A 15,629-nucleotide genomic window follows, 5' to 3' on the forward strand; every position below is an offset into this window, starting at 1 on the left:
ATGGCACCTTGTCTTCGGGCTTGGATCCCGAAGGCTCGGGCTTTCCTTTTGATGGCACCTTCTCGTTCTTAGTGTGTCCACCCGATATCACCCGGGGTTAATGTTAGAACGGGTATAGAATAAATCGGAGTGTGGAAGAGGAGTTCTTCTTGCTTAGAGTTGTTCAATCAATTGTGGATTACTTTGGGAGTTAACTCGAATGGATCCCAAGCAAAAGAACTAGAGAGAGAGGAGAGGAAGAACCAAATCACAAAGGTTGTGATCAACGCAGAGACACGAGCGATTTGTTTCTTGAGGTTCAACTTCGAAGAGTTTACATCCCATTGAGGAGTCCATAAAGGACGAGTCTCTTTCAACCCTTTCCTCTCTCACACGGTCACGAAGAACGGATGAGTTTTCTTCACTATCTTAGGGACACCAAGTCCCGCAAGAACCTCCACACAAAGAACAAAGTCTCTTGCCTCGCTTTACAATCAAAGAGAATGGAGAAGGGAGTGAGAATGAAAACTCGAATCAAGATCACAAGAACTCACAACTCTCAAATGTGCAAACAACTAAGTCTCTCAAACTCAAATCGATCTAATGCGGCGCGGGAATAGCTTTGGAAGCTTGGAGATTTGCACTTAATGTGTAGTAGGTTGGAGCGAATCTTGTGTTATCAATGTGTTGGTTGGGGGTATTCACCAAAAGAGCCGTTGGAGAAAAGTTGAATTTTCTGCTCTATCGGATGGTGCATCGGACCCCCTACCCTTGTCAGTCTGCGCCCGCAGGTTACTGTTGAAGGTTGTCAGCCGACCATTGGCTTCTGTCACACTGTCCGGTGCGCGACCGGTGCGCTAGCCTGAAACTGTTGAATTATGTGCTCCCTGCATACAAGGTCCGGATAGCCGTCGAACCGGTATGGTGCGCCAGCTAGTTTTAGGCTAAGTCTGAGTCTTCTGCTTGGACGGTTCAGTGCACTATTGGACCGGTCCGATGCCCTAGCCAGTAGACCAGTTTCCCTCTTTTTGTCCAAATTTTCTTCAATTCCTTTTGACTGATCTTAAGGGGTGCTCCTATGACTTGGACAAACTTATCTAGTGAAAATCCAACTAGTCTAAGTCATAAATCTTGAACTTTTTGTTTTCTCCAACTTAGAATTTTGTTTCTGCTTAAACTAGCTCCAAAAGAGTGTTTCGTTGTCTTAGGTGTATCAAACAGGTTACTGGGGTGTTTACAATTTATCTAAGGGAGCTAGGAAAAGTTCCTCTATTCCAAGTTATATCCCTTTTTGGTTGGTTATAAAATGTTTCTGACTTAGAATCTATTTTGAAACTTATGCATCATCAAAGGCTAGGCAAATTAGTTAGCCCACGGTCTAATGACAGCGCGAAGGTGGGTGGGCCTGTGGGCTGCCGGCCTGCTCGGAAACGGAAACTGGAGCCACGGCCGGACCATCAGACAGCGTGAATAGCCTGCTGGTTCCTATAAAAACAATTCAGCTGGTACTGGAGACTGGAGGCTGGAGCAGTCGAACACCCAAAAAAAATTAGGAAACCAGTCGAGCAGACATATGCATATCCATGAATGGAGTCTGGAGCAAATATGAATAGTATTTTGTTCCGGATTAGAGCGCAGGCGCAACCGCGCAACGACGAACGAAATGTACAGGTCGCACAAGCATAGTACGGGGTGCAGGAGCAGGACTCGCTCGATCACTGGCACTGCTCAGGAGAAAGACATGGAAGCAGGCAGGAAGCTAGGCGGAGAAGAGGCCGTCGGCAGCGGCCAGCGCGAGCCCGGTCTTGGGCTCCAGCTGCACCGCGACGGTGAATCTGACCCCGGACGCGGCGGCGGAGGCGGACTCCACCCACGAGCTCCACACCTTGGCCACGGCCCCGAAGTTCCTTGTCTCGCCGCCGCTCCCGCTGCTGCTGCCGCTGTCCCCGCCGGGGGCGCCTCGCCTTGCCGTCTTCTCGAACTGCTCCGCCACCAGCAACGCGATGTCCGCCATCCTCTCTCTCGTATCTGCTGGGCTCGCTGACGACGATCTCACTCTGCTCTTGTCGGTTGTTGCTCTGCTCTAGTGCTCTGGTGACTGTGGAATGGATGCTGTCTGTGAAACTGCGATGGCCGATGATCGGGGTCGGATGGGCTTGTGTGGCATATATATAGCCCCGCGCCGCGCCTGGGTCGGTTCGGTGGTGATTGGTGAACAGTACGTCAGGCGCTTGGGTCTGCTCGAGCTCCGGATAAGCATCGCGCGTTGCCTTTTTCAATTCTGCTGCCGCGTCGACGGTTTGGTCCGTCGCTGGTTTCGTTTCTTCGCTTGATGGCGAACCCTGTCTCTTTCTGTGGTCTTAATCCCCGTGGGCCGGCGTGTTGCACGTTCTCTAGCAGTACCAGCACGTCCTGTCTCGATGATTTTTTATTACAATATATTAATTATTGTTACATACATTCAAACAAGTCTGGCTGTCTATAGATTGCCGATGGTTTTGTGGATGTTCTGCTAATCTACTGTGATGCAAGCAAACACGCTGATGACATCACTATTTGTTTAGCGTTTTAATAATCTTAAATATACAAAAAAAAACTGAAACAAAAAGTTGTAGATGTTACTGAACATATAGAAAAATATCCTTATCTGACACCATAAAAACACTTGATTTTATAAGTCAAGAAGCCCTTAGGTGCGCTAGTGTAGCAGTTGCACCGACCAGAGCCACGCCACCCCACGCCGTACCTTGTGCTTCAATCAATCACAAACAAGGTACTACGCGCTGGTATCCTAGAGGGTCGGGGTTGTTTGTTTCGAATTAAAGTTGGTTCTTTAAAGCTGATACAGATTAAAGCTAAACGAATATACTTTATTATTTTTTTTAAACACCGGTCCATCGCGGATGATATATATCCCTATCTTAGCTGACTCATGGTTGTCCCATATCTTAGCTGACTCATGGTTGTCCTTGCCTCCTTCAACAGGCGTGACCTGAACCTCATACGTGCACGCCAGAGCAAGATCAACACTCTCTCTACTCTGGTCTGGGGGTCGGAATTAAGATCATAATGAGTGGGATTGAGGGAGACTAAATCATTTCCAAGTTAAAGTACTCTTCGATCCATGTGATTTACGGCTGAAACGAAGGCCTCAGTAATCTCCAATGTACACCGAAGCACGGGTCGCCGTGACGCTGCCCTTCCCTGTAATAAACACACACACACACACAGAGAAAATGAAGCCCAGGAAATCACTCCCCATTGGTACAGCTCGCAAGTCAACGTTTCATAAGACCTGGTACTCACATACAACGAAGATCCCGACACATGTCTTCAGATGGCGTTACAAATTCACCGGAGCAACATCAGGTCATAGTTATACATTCCTAATTTTCTACAAGTATCAAACATGAGACGTACAAACTCTTCGGCGTGTTGCCTGTAGGCTTCACTCCCCTTCACCTACGGATCGCTGCAAAGGATTTCGGTGAAGACGGAGAGTGCATCCTGCAGGTACGACGACCTGCTCTCGTCTGGAACTGGAGCGTTGAGCATCGTCAGAAGACACCCCATGGGTAGGTTCAGCGTCTCGCTTGGGGTGTCCACCAGAAGCGCGCATAGCTCCTCTGCCATCTTCGAGTAGCATGCCCTGTCAGCAAGCCCAGTGAGAGAATACTCCGAATATAAACCTAAACAAGAATGCTTCAGAATTCCAAATGGTGCTAATCAGCTGGGATTTGAACAATTTAACATAACAGCGAAGTTCCTCATGTAGTTCAGGTTTGCTATTTGCACCAGCTCATTATAATCCAGTGGGCCAACTCCATCAAAACATGGTACAGAAGGACATGGTTTCAGATAGTGGATGTGGATCAGTCACATACTGTAGAAGAGTGTTACCTTGACTCAACAGGTAATTTGCTTCCCCAGACTAACAACGATTCGTTTAATCGACCAAAGAAACTTCTGCATGATTCACTCATCTCCTCGAGTGAATCCTGAAACCAAAAAAAAAAGTAATGCTGATCTCAGTCACAGATCTACAAGGAAATGCTTGTGAGTTTGTCTCTGAAGTAAGGGCTTGTACGGTTGTACCGAATCATCCATGGCATTTCTTTCTTGCATTGAGTTCTTCAGAACGTAGAAGTCTATGTATATTCCGGCACCAAGGTCCCAGTCAGCAATTTCATACTTGTGGTTCTCCAAGGCACTTGTGATCCTCCAGACCTCCTGATGGTTAGCTGAGCCAAAATAACAACGAATGAAGTGACTGCGTATTCATACCAAGAATGCCATGTTTATTAAAAAAAGATAAATGAAAAATACAAGTCCAGCAAGCATATAGGAGGAAAAGAATATATTGTTTGAACAGACTCATCGTGAGGTTTCTAGGAAATACGTGCAGCTGTATATTTATGCACAGCAAAAGCAATATGTTTCAATCATGGTGAAAAAAAAGGCAATACATTTACCAAATAAAGAAATTCATTGAAAAAATGTTTAGGGCACTGTAAGCAAAACTTACATGACAGAAACATAGAATGAGCAACAGAAGTCACGAAAATAGTGTGAGCTTTCTTCCAGTTGCCACACTGAATCAAATTCTCCAGTGCACCCTGTTTATCTCCATAGTATTCGTGATAAAGAGCCTGTATATAGAGCTCATTAGCTACACATGCTTCATGTGTAATAATTTTCATGCACTGGCATTATAAACCATTTGCAAAGCATATTACTAAAGAAATTTCTACTCACCAGAGCTTCATGCATCCATTCTTCTGGTATACCAAGTTCTACAATGTATTGCCTTTGAGCATCATCTCTACTCCATGACTCACAATACTGTGATAAAACTTCCCTGATTAATTTCTCATGAATGTATGGGGCATCGTCAAGATACGGCATGTGCAGAATGACATAGATAGCCCAATGGCACCTCCCAAGACAAAGCAATTGATAAACAAAACTTAAATCTAGCAAGTGAAGATCTTTTGAACTGAAAGCTCCAACAGCCTCCAAAATTGAACGCTGATGCCATATGAAATGATAATCCAAGGGGTCGAATGAAGATGAGAATGCACTGAACATAGTCTTTAGCAGCCCAAACTTCTCGTCTTTATTGGCATGAAGAAGCATTAGGTAGAAGGAGATATCAAAATGGTCACCCGGGGACCACTGAGGTGCTTCATCAAGAGGTCCTTCATCTATATATACAGGAACAGGATAGGGAACTTTGCCCTCACCAAGGAGTTGATCGTAAGAACGAATGATAATATCGAGTGGTGTATCAGGTGATAATTGATACCACATAATCAAACCAAGGTACCTCTTCCAGTCAATTGGTAAATCTAGAAAAGCGGCCTGTACGTTACCAGCAAGTAACATATATACCTTTAACCAGTCTTCCTCAATATAATCAAAATCTAGACCATTCATTTTCCACTGATCCAGTGTTTGCGCAAGGTCAGATCGATTTGACATTGACCCACCTGCCTGACTTAGCAAGATTGCCAACCGAACATCACCCCTTGAGGCAGCAATTTCAGTGGCCGTGTCCAATTGTCGACCAGTCAAAAGGACGAGGATATTTTCCAAGTACCTGGCATCATTTAAGGAACCCACCTCTCCTTGGACCCGATGGCAAACACTGTCCTGTAACCAATTGCTAAAATCTGCTCTCCTAAACAAAGGGAGTGCTTCAGGGTCTATGTCGACAGAGCCTTCTTTTTTGTCTAAAACCATGCCTTCCTGATCATCATCACCAACAGAGTCCAACTGGCTACCAGTTGCTCTCTCTGAGAACAAGACCCTAATTAACTCCCAGACTGTAACTTGATGCATCAACAGCACACGTGAAGACATGGATAAATCATTGACTTCAAGCTGCCTTTCGATGATATCAATATATGACCTGCAGATGTCAGGCAAAACCAAACGATTTGTCATGACTTTTTGAAGCTTCAATCTGAACGAGTCAGACTCAGTCTCTAGAAAGTCATGATCAAGACTCTTATGGAGGTCCATTGGAGCAGAAAAACATAGTTCTGTTAGGTCATCCTTAATCTTATCCTTATCATCACGCACAACTTTGTCACTTGCAACTTTCTCTATGTGAATAACAGAAGATAGGCCAGTTCCAGGACTATTGACCAGACTACCTGAATGTACAAGTAAACCATTTGGTCCCCAACCAACACGAAATGATCTACCCATGAATAAAGCAGCATCCACTACACAGACAGTATACGTGTTTCCAGCAACAGGAGTTTCTTGCTCAGGCGGCAGCTTAAAGCCTTCCACCTTGGTCATACTCACTGGAAATCCTCTGTTTTGCCCAGACATAAGAATACCCTGATTCGATGAACCAAGCTCTGAAGAATTCAAATTGTATTCCAAAAGTGCCTGACGTTCTTTCCGAACAGGCATACCAGATCTCCTGCCAGCCTTCTGAGAAGACATGTGCAAGGGAGAGAGAGACCTTAACCTCGAACCTTTACTGCTTGAGGTAGGTGAATCCACATTCATCCTTTCTCTGCTAAGGTACCTCTTGTCAGAAGGGAACCCATCCTCCATGTATTCATCTTCTTCCTCATTGGAAAACATCACCATCCTCATTTCTTGCACCTTTGCAGGGTCAAGCCCGAGATGAGCAGGCAATGAATGTGAGAGCTCAATCTCATAACTATTTGAAGGTGGATCTCTTTCTCTTACTTCAGTAATTGGCTGCCGAACAGCTGCCTCGTCCATCACAGCATCCTCTTCGTCCTCATCCACAAGCCCAAATCTACTAAAATGATCAACCTCAAATTTCCATCTTCCATTCACTGGATTGAATGAAAGAAACCTAGAACCTTGCTTTCTTGCACGACACCTTAGCACTTCAACAAGGATACTGGGCTCCGGATGATCCTTCGGATTCAGCAGCAAGGATACTTCTGCTGCTTTGTTAAGACCATGCCCTACAGGTGGCTTACAAGTCTCATCCTCATAAACCACCACATAGTGTTTTTCAAACCTGACAATTTCATTCAGGTCAATGCCCCTCACATCGGTGTTGCCCAAGAACCTAACCTGCCCATATCCAGCCCTCCCTATGATGAAGTTTGGAACCCTGCTGCAGTAGCCAGGATCAGCCACCTCCCTCTCTACCAGCTCATCAATTGACGGACTTGTGAAGTACTCGGAGGAGCGCAGCACAGGGAACACAGTGCTACCTGCCATGGGTGGTAGCGAGGCGATGTTCCAGAATCAACAGCACTGAGTGACGGGTCCCTGCCGTGGTGCCATGTTCGTCATTGTTCCATACACAACTAACCCTGCTCCAAAGAACACGGTTCATGGTGAGATGAGAACATATGCCAAGCTAATGTGATATTTTCTAAAAAAACACATACACCTACATTTTAGTTTCTTTTCAATACACAGATAATACCCGATAAGCCACATTAGAAATTCAAAAGGCATAGCAGCATAGCAGGAACATTACAAATTGCCCTACATTCTTGCAACTGAGCTGTCCTGAGATTTCCAATAAGCCGAACACTACAACGACTAAGGTTACTGTCACCCGCGTCTCTGCTGGTTCCCCTCCACAGCCAGACCAAGTGACTAGACGGATTGACCACGAGAGAGGGAAGAGGACGAGACTACGAGTGAGGGAACGAGACAGAAACCTGGGCAGGTGGTGGAGCTCGTCGCTCGTGTGCGGGTGACAGCAAAAAGCGCTCCCCGTCCCCGCTCCCCGGGACGCCGCGGAGAGGGTAGCGTACGTCACCGGAAGCTATTTCCTTCCGGAGCACGTGCCGGTGCTGAAGCTCGCCGGCGACGCCGGATCTCGCCGCAGGCTTGTGCAGGCGGTCGGCGGCGGGCACGCTGGGTGGGAACCCGACTTTGGGAGGTAGAACAAGGGTTCTCATCGGTGTTGTAATAGAAGTAATGGGCCAGACGATGTTTGGGCTGCATCCTTAAATGGGCCGTTATTTATTGGCAGAGAAGTTTGAGCCAGGAGCTTACCGTTTGGCACACCCGCTTTCCATGACTCCCGTTGAACGGATCTTGACTAAGAACCGGTCGAACCTTACGATTAGACATGTCAAACGTGGAGACGGGTCAAAATCAAATCATGAATTATTTGACACAGTCTATATTCGATTCGTGTCTAGTATCAGATCGGGTTAGCTCATGCAACAATGTTGGACGTGTTGGATTAAGTTTTTCGGTTAGTGTCGGGTTTTTTGGGCTTTGGATTCACTTTTAGATCAAAAAATATGACCCGTGTTTGACCTGTAAATTATTGTGGATTAAAAATTAGAGTTGTCCGTGTTTGACCCTCGTTGGCACTCAAACCAACTAGGTCGCGCTCCAGCTGCGATCCTCACCTTGTATGTCGACATCGACTAGGTTGTCTGCACCAACACCCGCAAATTCACATTGGACTATGTGATGTTTTTCAATGATAACCTCATCTCATGATCCAGCAAGCGTCTTTCTAACATTAAGATCAGGTAACATAACAAAAGGATGTTGCCAAGGCTGTCTGGCAAACTTAAGCAACTCTTGCATAAACTTCACCAACTCTTACAAACATGATATTCTCGTTTACTACGATAACGTCAGTGTAGATTATCTCTCGAGTAACCCGATGTAGCTCCAATACACCAACTATATCAAGATTGACCTCCGCTTCATCCACGACTGAGTTGTCTTCGGCCTTGTACAAGTAATCTGCATCCTAACTACCTTACTGATATCTTCATTAAAATGCAATTATCTATGGTATTCTATTCCTGGAGTTTCAATCGAGTAGGAACGTCCGCCACTCCGCCCCAGCGTCGAAGCGTGCGCGCTAGTGGCGCCACCGCGCCCGCATCGCTCGTTCTCTTGCCGACCGGATCGTTCCTGAAACAGGGCCGTCGTCTCCTGCGGTATCTCGCGCTGCCGAGGACGACCGAGCGGCAAGCACTGGCTGACAGGCACCGGCAACACGAAAAGCTGGTGGAGGACGTAGGGGGGGGCAGCCGGCCAGGCCCGCGCCTTTGATGACGAGGCTCATGCTTGGCTTGGTGGACCTCCTTCTCCTCCGGCTTGCAATTGACGCGCGCGCGGGGCCTGACCGCCTGAGCCGGGTCGCTGTTATGGTCCAGTGCACAGCGCGGGAATGGACCTGTTGAGGTGAGAGGAGGGCCGCCGGCCGAGGTTATGAGCAGCCAGCAGCAGTGGCGTGCCTGCGCCGCCTTCCGGCCGGCCTACAGGAAGCTGGGATCCACTTTCGAGCCTGCCGGTAGTTGCAGCCCGGATCGTAGTGGTGCCCTGATCCAGCGGCAGCGTCCTGCGGCACGGACAGCGACGGGCCTCTCTCCCTCTCGTGGGCTCGTGGCACTGTCAGACCACCGCCGGCGTTCCCCCGGCCGGGCCCCTACTGGCTACTGTGTCCGGCAACGACTACTACTGATGAGTCGATCGGCGATCTATCGAGCCTCTTGCTGCTGGTAACCACCGATGAGCCGAGCGTCTCCGGGTATAGTGGCTGGACTGGCTGCTTGGACTGGGAGTGTGTAGTTGTTTGAGCTCGTCGTTTGACCGACAAGACAAGTGAAGCAGATTTCTAGGGCGCGCCAGGACAGAGCTCCTCATTATGTGGGCACGTACAAGGGGTCTGCCTGCCTAGGGCTACGTACGTCGCAGACAAAAAGTTTGCTCCCTCCTCAAATTGCTCCGAAAATCATCGCCCAGTCTCGTCGTCGAGACGACACCTTGCATTGGGTTGGGTGGACTCACTCAGAGCTCGGCTTTCCATCAGTCAGTCATATACAAACACTTTCAATAATAACTTCCTTCCAAGTCCATCAGTGCTGCTGCTGTGCACGCACTCCTCTCTTGAAACCGCGAGTGCGTGCATGTGGTTCAGTAAAGTACACTTTCAATAAGTGTAGTAGTATCTGGCTATGGCTTGCCAATGTCTTGGAATGAACGGGAGGTCGACTAGTAAACGGCCGGCTAAACGCTAGCTACGATAATCCGTGTTTCTGGATAGAATGTAGGTTTCGGACGCACCTGCACTGCACAGTCCCTGATATTTCAGCAGGTGGTGTTGCATCGCGGTCCAAATCCCCGCTTCAATTGAATTTAATTTGTGCACATACCATTACCAATTTAGATATTAATATGTTTGATGTAATCCAGAAATAATATATCAAAAACTGCAACAATATACCTCTACTTTTATAAAGCATCAGTTTTCTAGTTTTCACGTAGTCCCTTTTGCAAACAAAACATTAAACTTCTTTCTATGCTAACTTGTGGTCCTAACGTGACGTGAAACGTTAACTCCTACGTGGACCGTGAGAAAGCACCAAGGGGTCGAATTATCGTACTTCTTTTTATGCAATGCTCCTAGATAGTACTACCTCTCTAGCTAAAGGTGTATGAGTGTGTGAGCTAGCTATAAAAAATGGACATGTCTCCTTTTCAACTCATATTCAAATGTTTCTTCTCCAGTCTCGCTAATAACTATATTTATAGCCTTTTCGCCTTTCTTAAATTTACGGTCTAGATACTCACTTGCCTAGTGCTCATCGCTCCCACAAACAACAACCACCTTCTTTGTTCTTTTTCTTCTTAAACATGGTTGACTGCTTAGGCTTTGTATTATTCTCTTGCTTTTCCTTACTATTATTACTATTACGAGATGCATTAGAGTTTTTCATCTACACCATATATTATCATTAGAAGACTCAACTCCTTTTACACTTGCACTCGCCCTCTTTCAACATCAAGAGATCCACCATTAAACGGTTATCAACTATTCTATATTCATAAAATTGGTCCATGATGTACAACTTTGGTACCAACATTAGAAACATCAAACTTTTTATCAAGTGTATCCCGTAGTTCTTTGTCAACGATGTATGTCATGTAAGAATCAACATATTCGTAGCAGGAGCACTAATCTTGACTCCTTGAACCAGGTTATCGCCATCCTTGAATGGTTTAATCTATTCCAAAAATAACATAGCAAATTTGTGACGACATGTATGTGTATATATGTAATACTGGTAGTCCATAATAGTAGCATATACATACAACCAAACTATACTAATCATAACCTAAACTATATTGAATTTAACAAATCCAAAGAGTAAAATATATCTGAAAGGATCACGATGCCCAAGAGGGGGGTGAATTGGGCTTTTCTAAAAATCAACACTAATTAAAACCTAAGCAAGAGCTAAACAAGAGCCCAACTTCACCCCAACAACTAGCACTAAGAATATAATACTAGAAATGTAACAAAGCTAAGATAATACTTCAAATACTTGCTAAACAAATACACAATGTAAAGTGCTTGAATTAAGTGCGGAATGTAAAGCAAAGTTTAGAAGACTCCTCCAATTTTTCCCGAGGTATCGAAGAGTCGGCACTCTCCACTAGTCCTCGTTGGAGCACCCGCGCAAGGGTATCGCTCCCCCTTGGTCCTCGCAAGAACCAAGTGCTCACTACGAGATGATCCTTTGCCTCTCCGGCGCGGTGGATCCCTCGAGACCGCTTACAAACTTGAGTCGGGTCACCAACAAGATTTTCACGGTGATCACCGAGCTCCCAACGCCACCAAGCCGTCTAGGTGATGCCGATCACCAAGAGTAACAAGCCGTAGACTTTCGCTTGACCAAGAGAAGCCTAATGCAAGTGGTGTGTGCTCTAGGTGGCTCTCACTAGCGCTAATGAGGAACAAGCGCGGATTATGATTCTCTAATCTCCTCACTAGGCTTTTGGTGCTTGCAATGCTCTACCAATGTGCTGGAATAAATGTGGAGTGCAAGACATTGAATATGGTGGGTGGAGGGGGTATAAATAGCCCTCACCCACCAACTAGCCGTTACAGGCATTTTACTGCGCGATGGCGCACCGGACGGTCCGGTGCGCCACCGGTGCGCCAACGGTGCGCCACCGGTGCGCCAACGGTCACTTCCAATGGCTAGTTCTGACAGAGAGCCGTTGGACTCATGGCGCACCGGACAGTCCGGTGCGGTGTCCGGTGTGCCACTAAAATTCATCTCCGAAGGCTGCGCTCTCGGGTTTCTGCGACGGGGAAAACTTTGCCGTGGACCAGCCTGGCCCCACCTGGCAGAGGGTGCACCGGACAGTCCGGTGCACACCGGACAGTCCGGTGCCCCAAAGCCAGAAACACTAACTCTTGTTTTTTAGCTGATTTTTAAATCGGTTTTCGCTCTAACTTGTGTGTGAGTTCTAGAGTGACACCTAGCACTGTATATGAGTGTGATTGTGCACCAACACTACACTAGAACTCTCTTGGTCAAACTACTCATCGACAACCCCTCTTTATAGTACGGCTAAAAGAGAATAAAAGACCTAACTAAATCGCGAGTGTCCACATCTCCTTGACACTCGGACTCCGTAGACCTTCACTTTTTGTTCCGTCGTTTTAGCCGTCGCTTCGAGTTCTTATCTCCGGGATTGTTTTCACCGTTGTAGTACTTCTACCTGTCATGCGACCTAACTTACCATTTGTCTCTGCAAAACACACGTTAGTGTCATTAATCACTAAAACCAACCAGGGGCCTAGATGCTTTCAATATCCATTAGAGGGACCATGTTCAAGGCATTTGTAGCTAAATTCACACGAGTCGACATCATGTGTTACTCAAAGCATCATACCCCAATCGACACAAGCAGAATTTTGCAGTGTCATTCCTTGGATGTCCACGAACATGAAGAGGGAGAATATGATCTGAGATAGTACCAAAAAGAAGACAACAATCAGTGAGCAATCGTAAAGACCATCTGACACCCCTACTAGCCATAGATGTACCTATAACCCGAATAGCACCGGAGGGCCTTAGCTATCGTAACAGACCATAAAATACCATATAGTCCTTATATTTCTAGACAACCCCGGTAGCCTCTAAGGACTCTAAGAACCCTACACGACCCAGAGGGCTTAGACCCGTCACCATTCCTAAAGAACCTCGAGGGACCCTCGTCTCAAACGTCTCGATGACCCTAAAGAACCTCAAAGGCCCCGACGATCATGATAGTCCCGAAGGACCTCAGCGGTTCCAAAAGGACATTAGAGAGCCTCGGACATCCTGACACATTTAATTAAATGTATATAGAATCTATTTAATTTAATAAAAGTTGAGTCATGTCTATATTAAACCTAACGTATAGTGCTGTATATCATCAGTTATCACACACGCAGCTACCCTAACTTCATTTGGTAGTGGTTAGAGGGGCAAAGAACGGCACTGTTCATGGTTTGATTTGCCACGCGAGCGATGAAATGGACTGGTTGTTGCTCTAGTGTACACACCGGATCTCCTGCATGCGCCTGAATGAGAAAAGGAGGAGAGGAAGAATGGAAGATAGACGTTACAGTCCAAGAGTGCGCCCTTCACCCTGAACCGTGTCTGGAAAGATGATGCTCGCATGCAGAGTTGCAGACTAGCGATTGACACTTGTGGGGACCCCGTACGTGTCTGAGACTGTCCAAGACACTAGTAGTAGTAGTCCAGTCTCCAGTGGATGGATCCATCATCGATCAGTCTTCTTGAGATGTAATTTGATGCATGACAGAAAGGCAAGATGCCAGGGCCCGGACAAGCCAAAAAGTTTGACCGTACCCTCTGTGTATCGGGGCCTAGGTAGCTAGCTGGCTGTGATCCTACCCAGGCCATACCTTAATCTGTCATTGGAAGAACGAATCAGAGTGTGTCGCCCCGTTCTCGAATTCCTAAACCACGTTGCGATTTTTTAAGCTATGCGTGTACGGCTTGTGTTGGAACCACGTCATTGCCATGAGTTGTACTTCATCCAGGAAAAAAAAATTGTTTTACTGGCTAGCTACTAAGAGCTGATGGTAGAAGCTAGCTCTACATTTGAATTAATGAGGGAAATTAAAATTTTCATTTTTCTAAAAGAACTATAACAAAAAAAAAAGACGGAGGGATGGAGTAAATTACCAAGTTACATCAGGATGGAGCTAAAGAGAGGAAAATCACGTGATAGTGTATATATTTGTCTCCACCAGACAGAGTGGTCGTCGTTCAGCTCCTTGTCCGCCGCCCATTGGCGTAAGCTAAAGGACAGAGACAAGAGCAGCATGCAATCTACAGAACAACAACAACTCTTTGGACGCATCTGCAATGTAGAGCTGCTACTGTAGTCTACTGCAAAACTACACCCTACTACCAGTAGTCTACTGCAACTACAACCTACCAGTACGTGGTATTAGTTGGTTAATAGAAGTCCATATATTATCTCTACTCTACTAACCCCCCCTGGCGTGGTACACGAGAAGATCGAGTAGAGCACTTGGTCGCCTTCTTCTGAGCAAGGGCTCTTGCTCTTGAACTAATTCAACACGGAAACAAACACGCACCCGAATGAGGAGGAGGAGGAGGAGGAGAACAAATTAAAAACAAAGGAACACAATTAAGGTCGTCGCCGTAACAAATAAACGAGCGAACAAACAAGCTCGGCCGTGCGTCGTCGTCTTCTCCTTCTCCAATCTCCAGTGCACCTGCGCTGGCTGCGGCAGCTAGCTAGATGGCAGGCAGCAGAAGAGGGCGGCCGCGCGCGCCGGACGACCGGGGCGGCAAGCGGCATGCATGGCTGGAACCTGGACCTGGAGTCACCGGAGGAGGCTCCGGATGATCTCGGCCTGGGGGCTGTCGTTGTCCATGGTCTCCATGAGCCCCGACAGCCGCTCCGAGAGGTCGTCCACCTCCCGGTGCAGGCTCTTGACGTAGGCGCACGTCTCCTTCAGAAGCTTCGACGCCGACGACTGCAGAGATACATCACATGGCCGGCATGCATCAGCAGGGCAAGCAAGAAGAGACGCATGCTATGGATAATCCATGTCGTCGTCGTCAGGATTTAATTTGCTGCACCGACGGAATGGGGCTGTAGTACTGTACGACGCACGCGCACTCTGCGGGAGAGATGGGGAAGAGTAGAGATAGACCGAAGTAGTGAACTGAGCTAGCTCTGTTCTGTGTACACGCGCAACGCGCTACATACCCGGCTCGCGTTCCGGCGGCGTGAGGATTCCGGGAGGAGCGCCTGGAGCTTGGAGATCAGCTCGTTGATCTCGTCGTCGCTGATCCTGCCACGTCGGCCGCCCGACGACATATCTCCGGCCGGCGGCAACGGTAGGAGCTTCGCTCGGAAGCTACACTACACCACCTCGATCGCTGGCTTAATTCCTCTTCGTCCTCGTCGGTCGTCTCTCTCCCGCTGCTCGCCTATTTATGCAGTGTACGTGTTGGATCTTTTATGGGCTTGGCTCATTTATTGAATAAACTCTATGGTGTGTAATGGTGGAGAATACCAATAGTACCACATTGGAAGTCCAAGGGTCTTTTGCCTTGACTTATATGGTGGGATTTATTCCACTTAACTTGAGAAGTCAAGAAATGGACAAGGGCGTGCCACACGCGCGCGCGCGCGCCGCCGCCGCCGCCCGGGCGGGCGGGCGGGCGGGCGGGCGGGCGTGGTTGTGTTAATTTTTAGCACTCACTAACCGCGTCTGCCGAGTGACTCTGTCTCTTCGTCAGCCAGCCGAGTGACCCTTCTCCTTCAGCTGCCGACTTATGGCGTGACTCGGCAAGAGCTGGCCGACTCATGGCATA

At 47.4% G+C, this 15,629-nt stretch overlaps 3 protein-coding genes across 3 annotated transcripts; all 3 read right to left on the minus strand.

Annotated features, from left to right (window-relative positions):
- Positions 1-1,574: 1,574 nt before the first annotated feature.
- On the minus strand, positions 1,575-2,116 carry LOC100276002 (uncharacterized). Its single transcript, NM_001329204.1, has one exon. The coding sequence runs from the start codon at positions 1,991-1,993 to the stop codon at positions 1,739-1,741; it is 255 nt and encodes an 84-aa protein (NP_001316133.1). The 5' UTR covers positions 1,994-2,116; the 3' UTR covers positions 1,575-1,738.
- A 1,100-nt stretch (positions 2,117-3,216) lies between these two features.
- On the minus strand, positions 3,217-7,933 carry LOC103639534 (nuclear pore complex protein NUP96). Its single transcript, XM_008662276.3, has 6 exons — positions 7,653-7,933; positions 4,735-7,295; positions 4,505-4,628; positions 4,075-4,220; positions 3,880-3,977; positions 3,217-3,628 (listed from the first exon to the last, which is right to left on the minus strand). Exons 2-6 carry the CDS (start codon positions 7,198-7,200, stop codon positions 3,442-3,444), a joined length of 3,021 nt encoding a protein of 1,006 aa, XP_008660498.1. The 5' UTR covers positions 7,201-7,295; positions 7,653-7,933; the 3' UTR covers positions 3,217-3,441.
- Positions 7,934-13,910: 5,977 nt separating this feature from the next.
- Positions 13,911-15,263, minus strand: LOC100284841 (uncharacterized). The gene is made up of 2 exons (NM_001157736.2): positions 15,019-15,263; positions 13,911-14,782 (listed from the first exon to the last, which is right to left on the minus strand). The coding sequence occupies exons 1-2, from the start codon at positions 15,127-15,129 to the stop codon at positions 14,630-14,632; spliced, it is 264 nt and encodes an 87-aa protein (NP_001151208.1). The 5' UTR covers positions 15,130-15,263; the 3' UTR covers positions 13,911-14,629.
- Between the last annotated feature and the right edge of the window lie 366 nt (positions 15,264-15,629).

This window comes from Zea mays, chromosome 9 (genome assembly GCF_902167145.1).
Source record: "Zea mays cultivar B73 chromosome 9, Zm-B73-REFERENCE-NAM-5.0, whole genome shotgun sequence".
In the NCBI taxonomy this organism is placed as follows: domain Eukaryota; kingdom Viridiplantae; phylum Streptophyta; class Magnoliopsida; order Poales; family Poaceae; genus Zea; species Zea mays.

Bases quoted from the DNA above. Each gene is read 5' to 3' on its own strand.
- LOC100284841 (NM_001157736.2), bottom strand. From the start codon at position 15,129: ATGTCGTCGGGCGGCCGACGTGGCAGGATCAGCGACGACGAGATCAAC. The intron at 14,783-15,018 runs GTATGTAGCGCG...GTATCTCTGCAG, and splicing joins GCCGCCGGAACGCGAGCCGG to TCGTCGGCGTCGAAGCTTCT.
- LOC100276002 (NM_001329204.1), bottom strand. From the start codon at position 1,993: ATGGCGGACATCGCGTTGCTGGTGGCGGAGCAGTTCGAGAAGACGGCA.
- LOC103639534 (XM_008662276.3), bottom strand. From the start codon at position 7,200: ATGGCAGGTAGCACTGTGTTCCCTGTGCTGCGCTCCTCCGAGTACTTC. The intron at 4,629-4,734 runs GTGAGTAGAAAT...CTCTATATACAG, and splicing joins AATGGATGCATGAAGCTCTG to GCTCTTTATCACGAATACTA. The intron at 3,978-4,074 runs GTACAACCGTAC...TTTTGGTTTCAG, and splicing joins GAAATGCCATGGATGATTCG to GATTCACTCGAGGAGATGAG.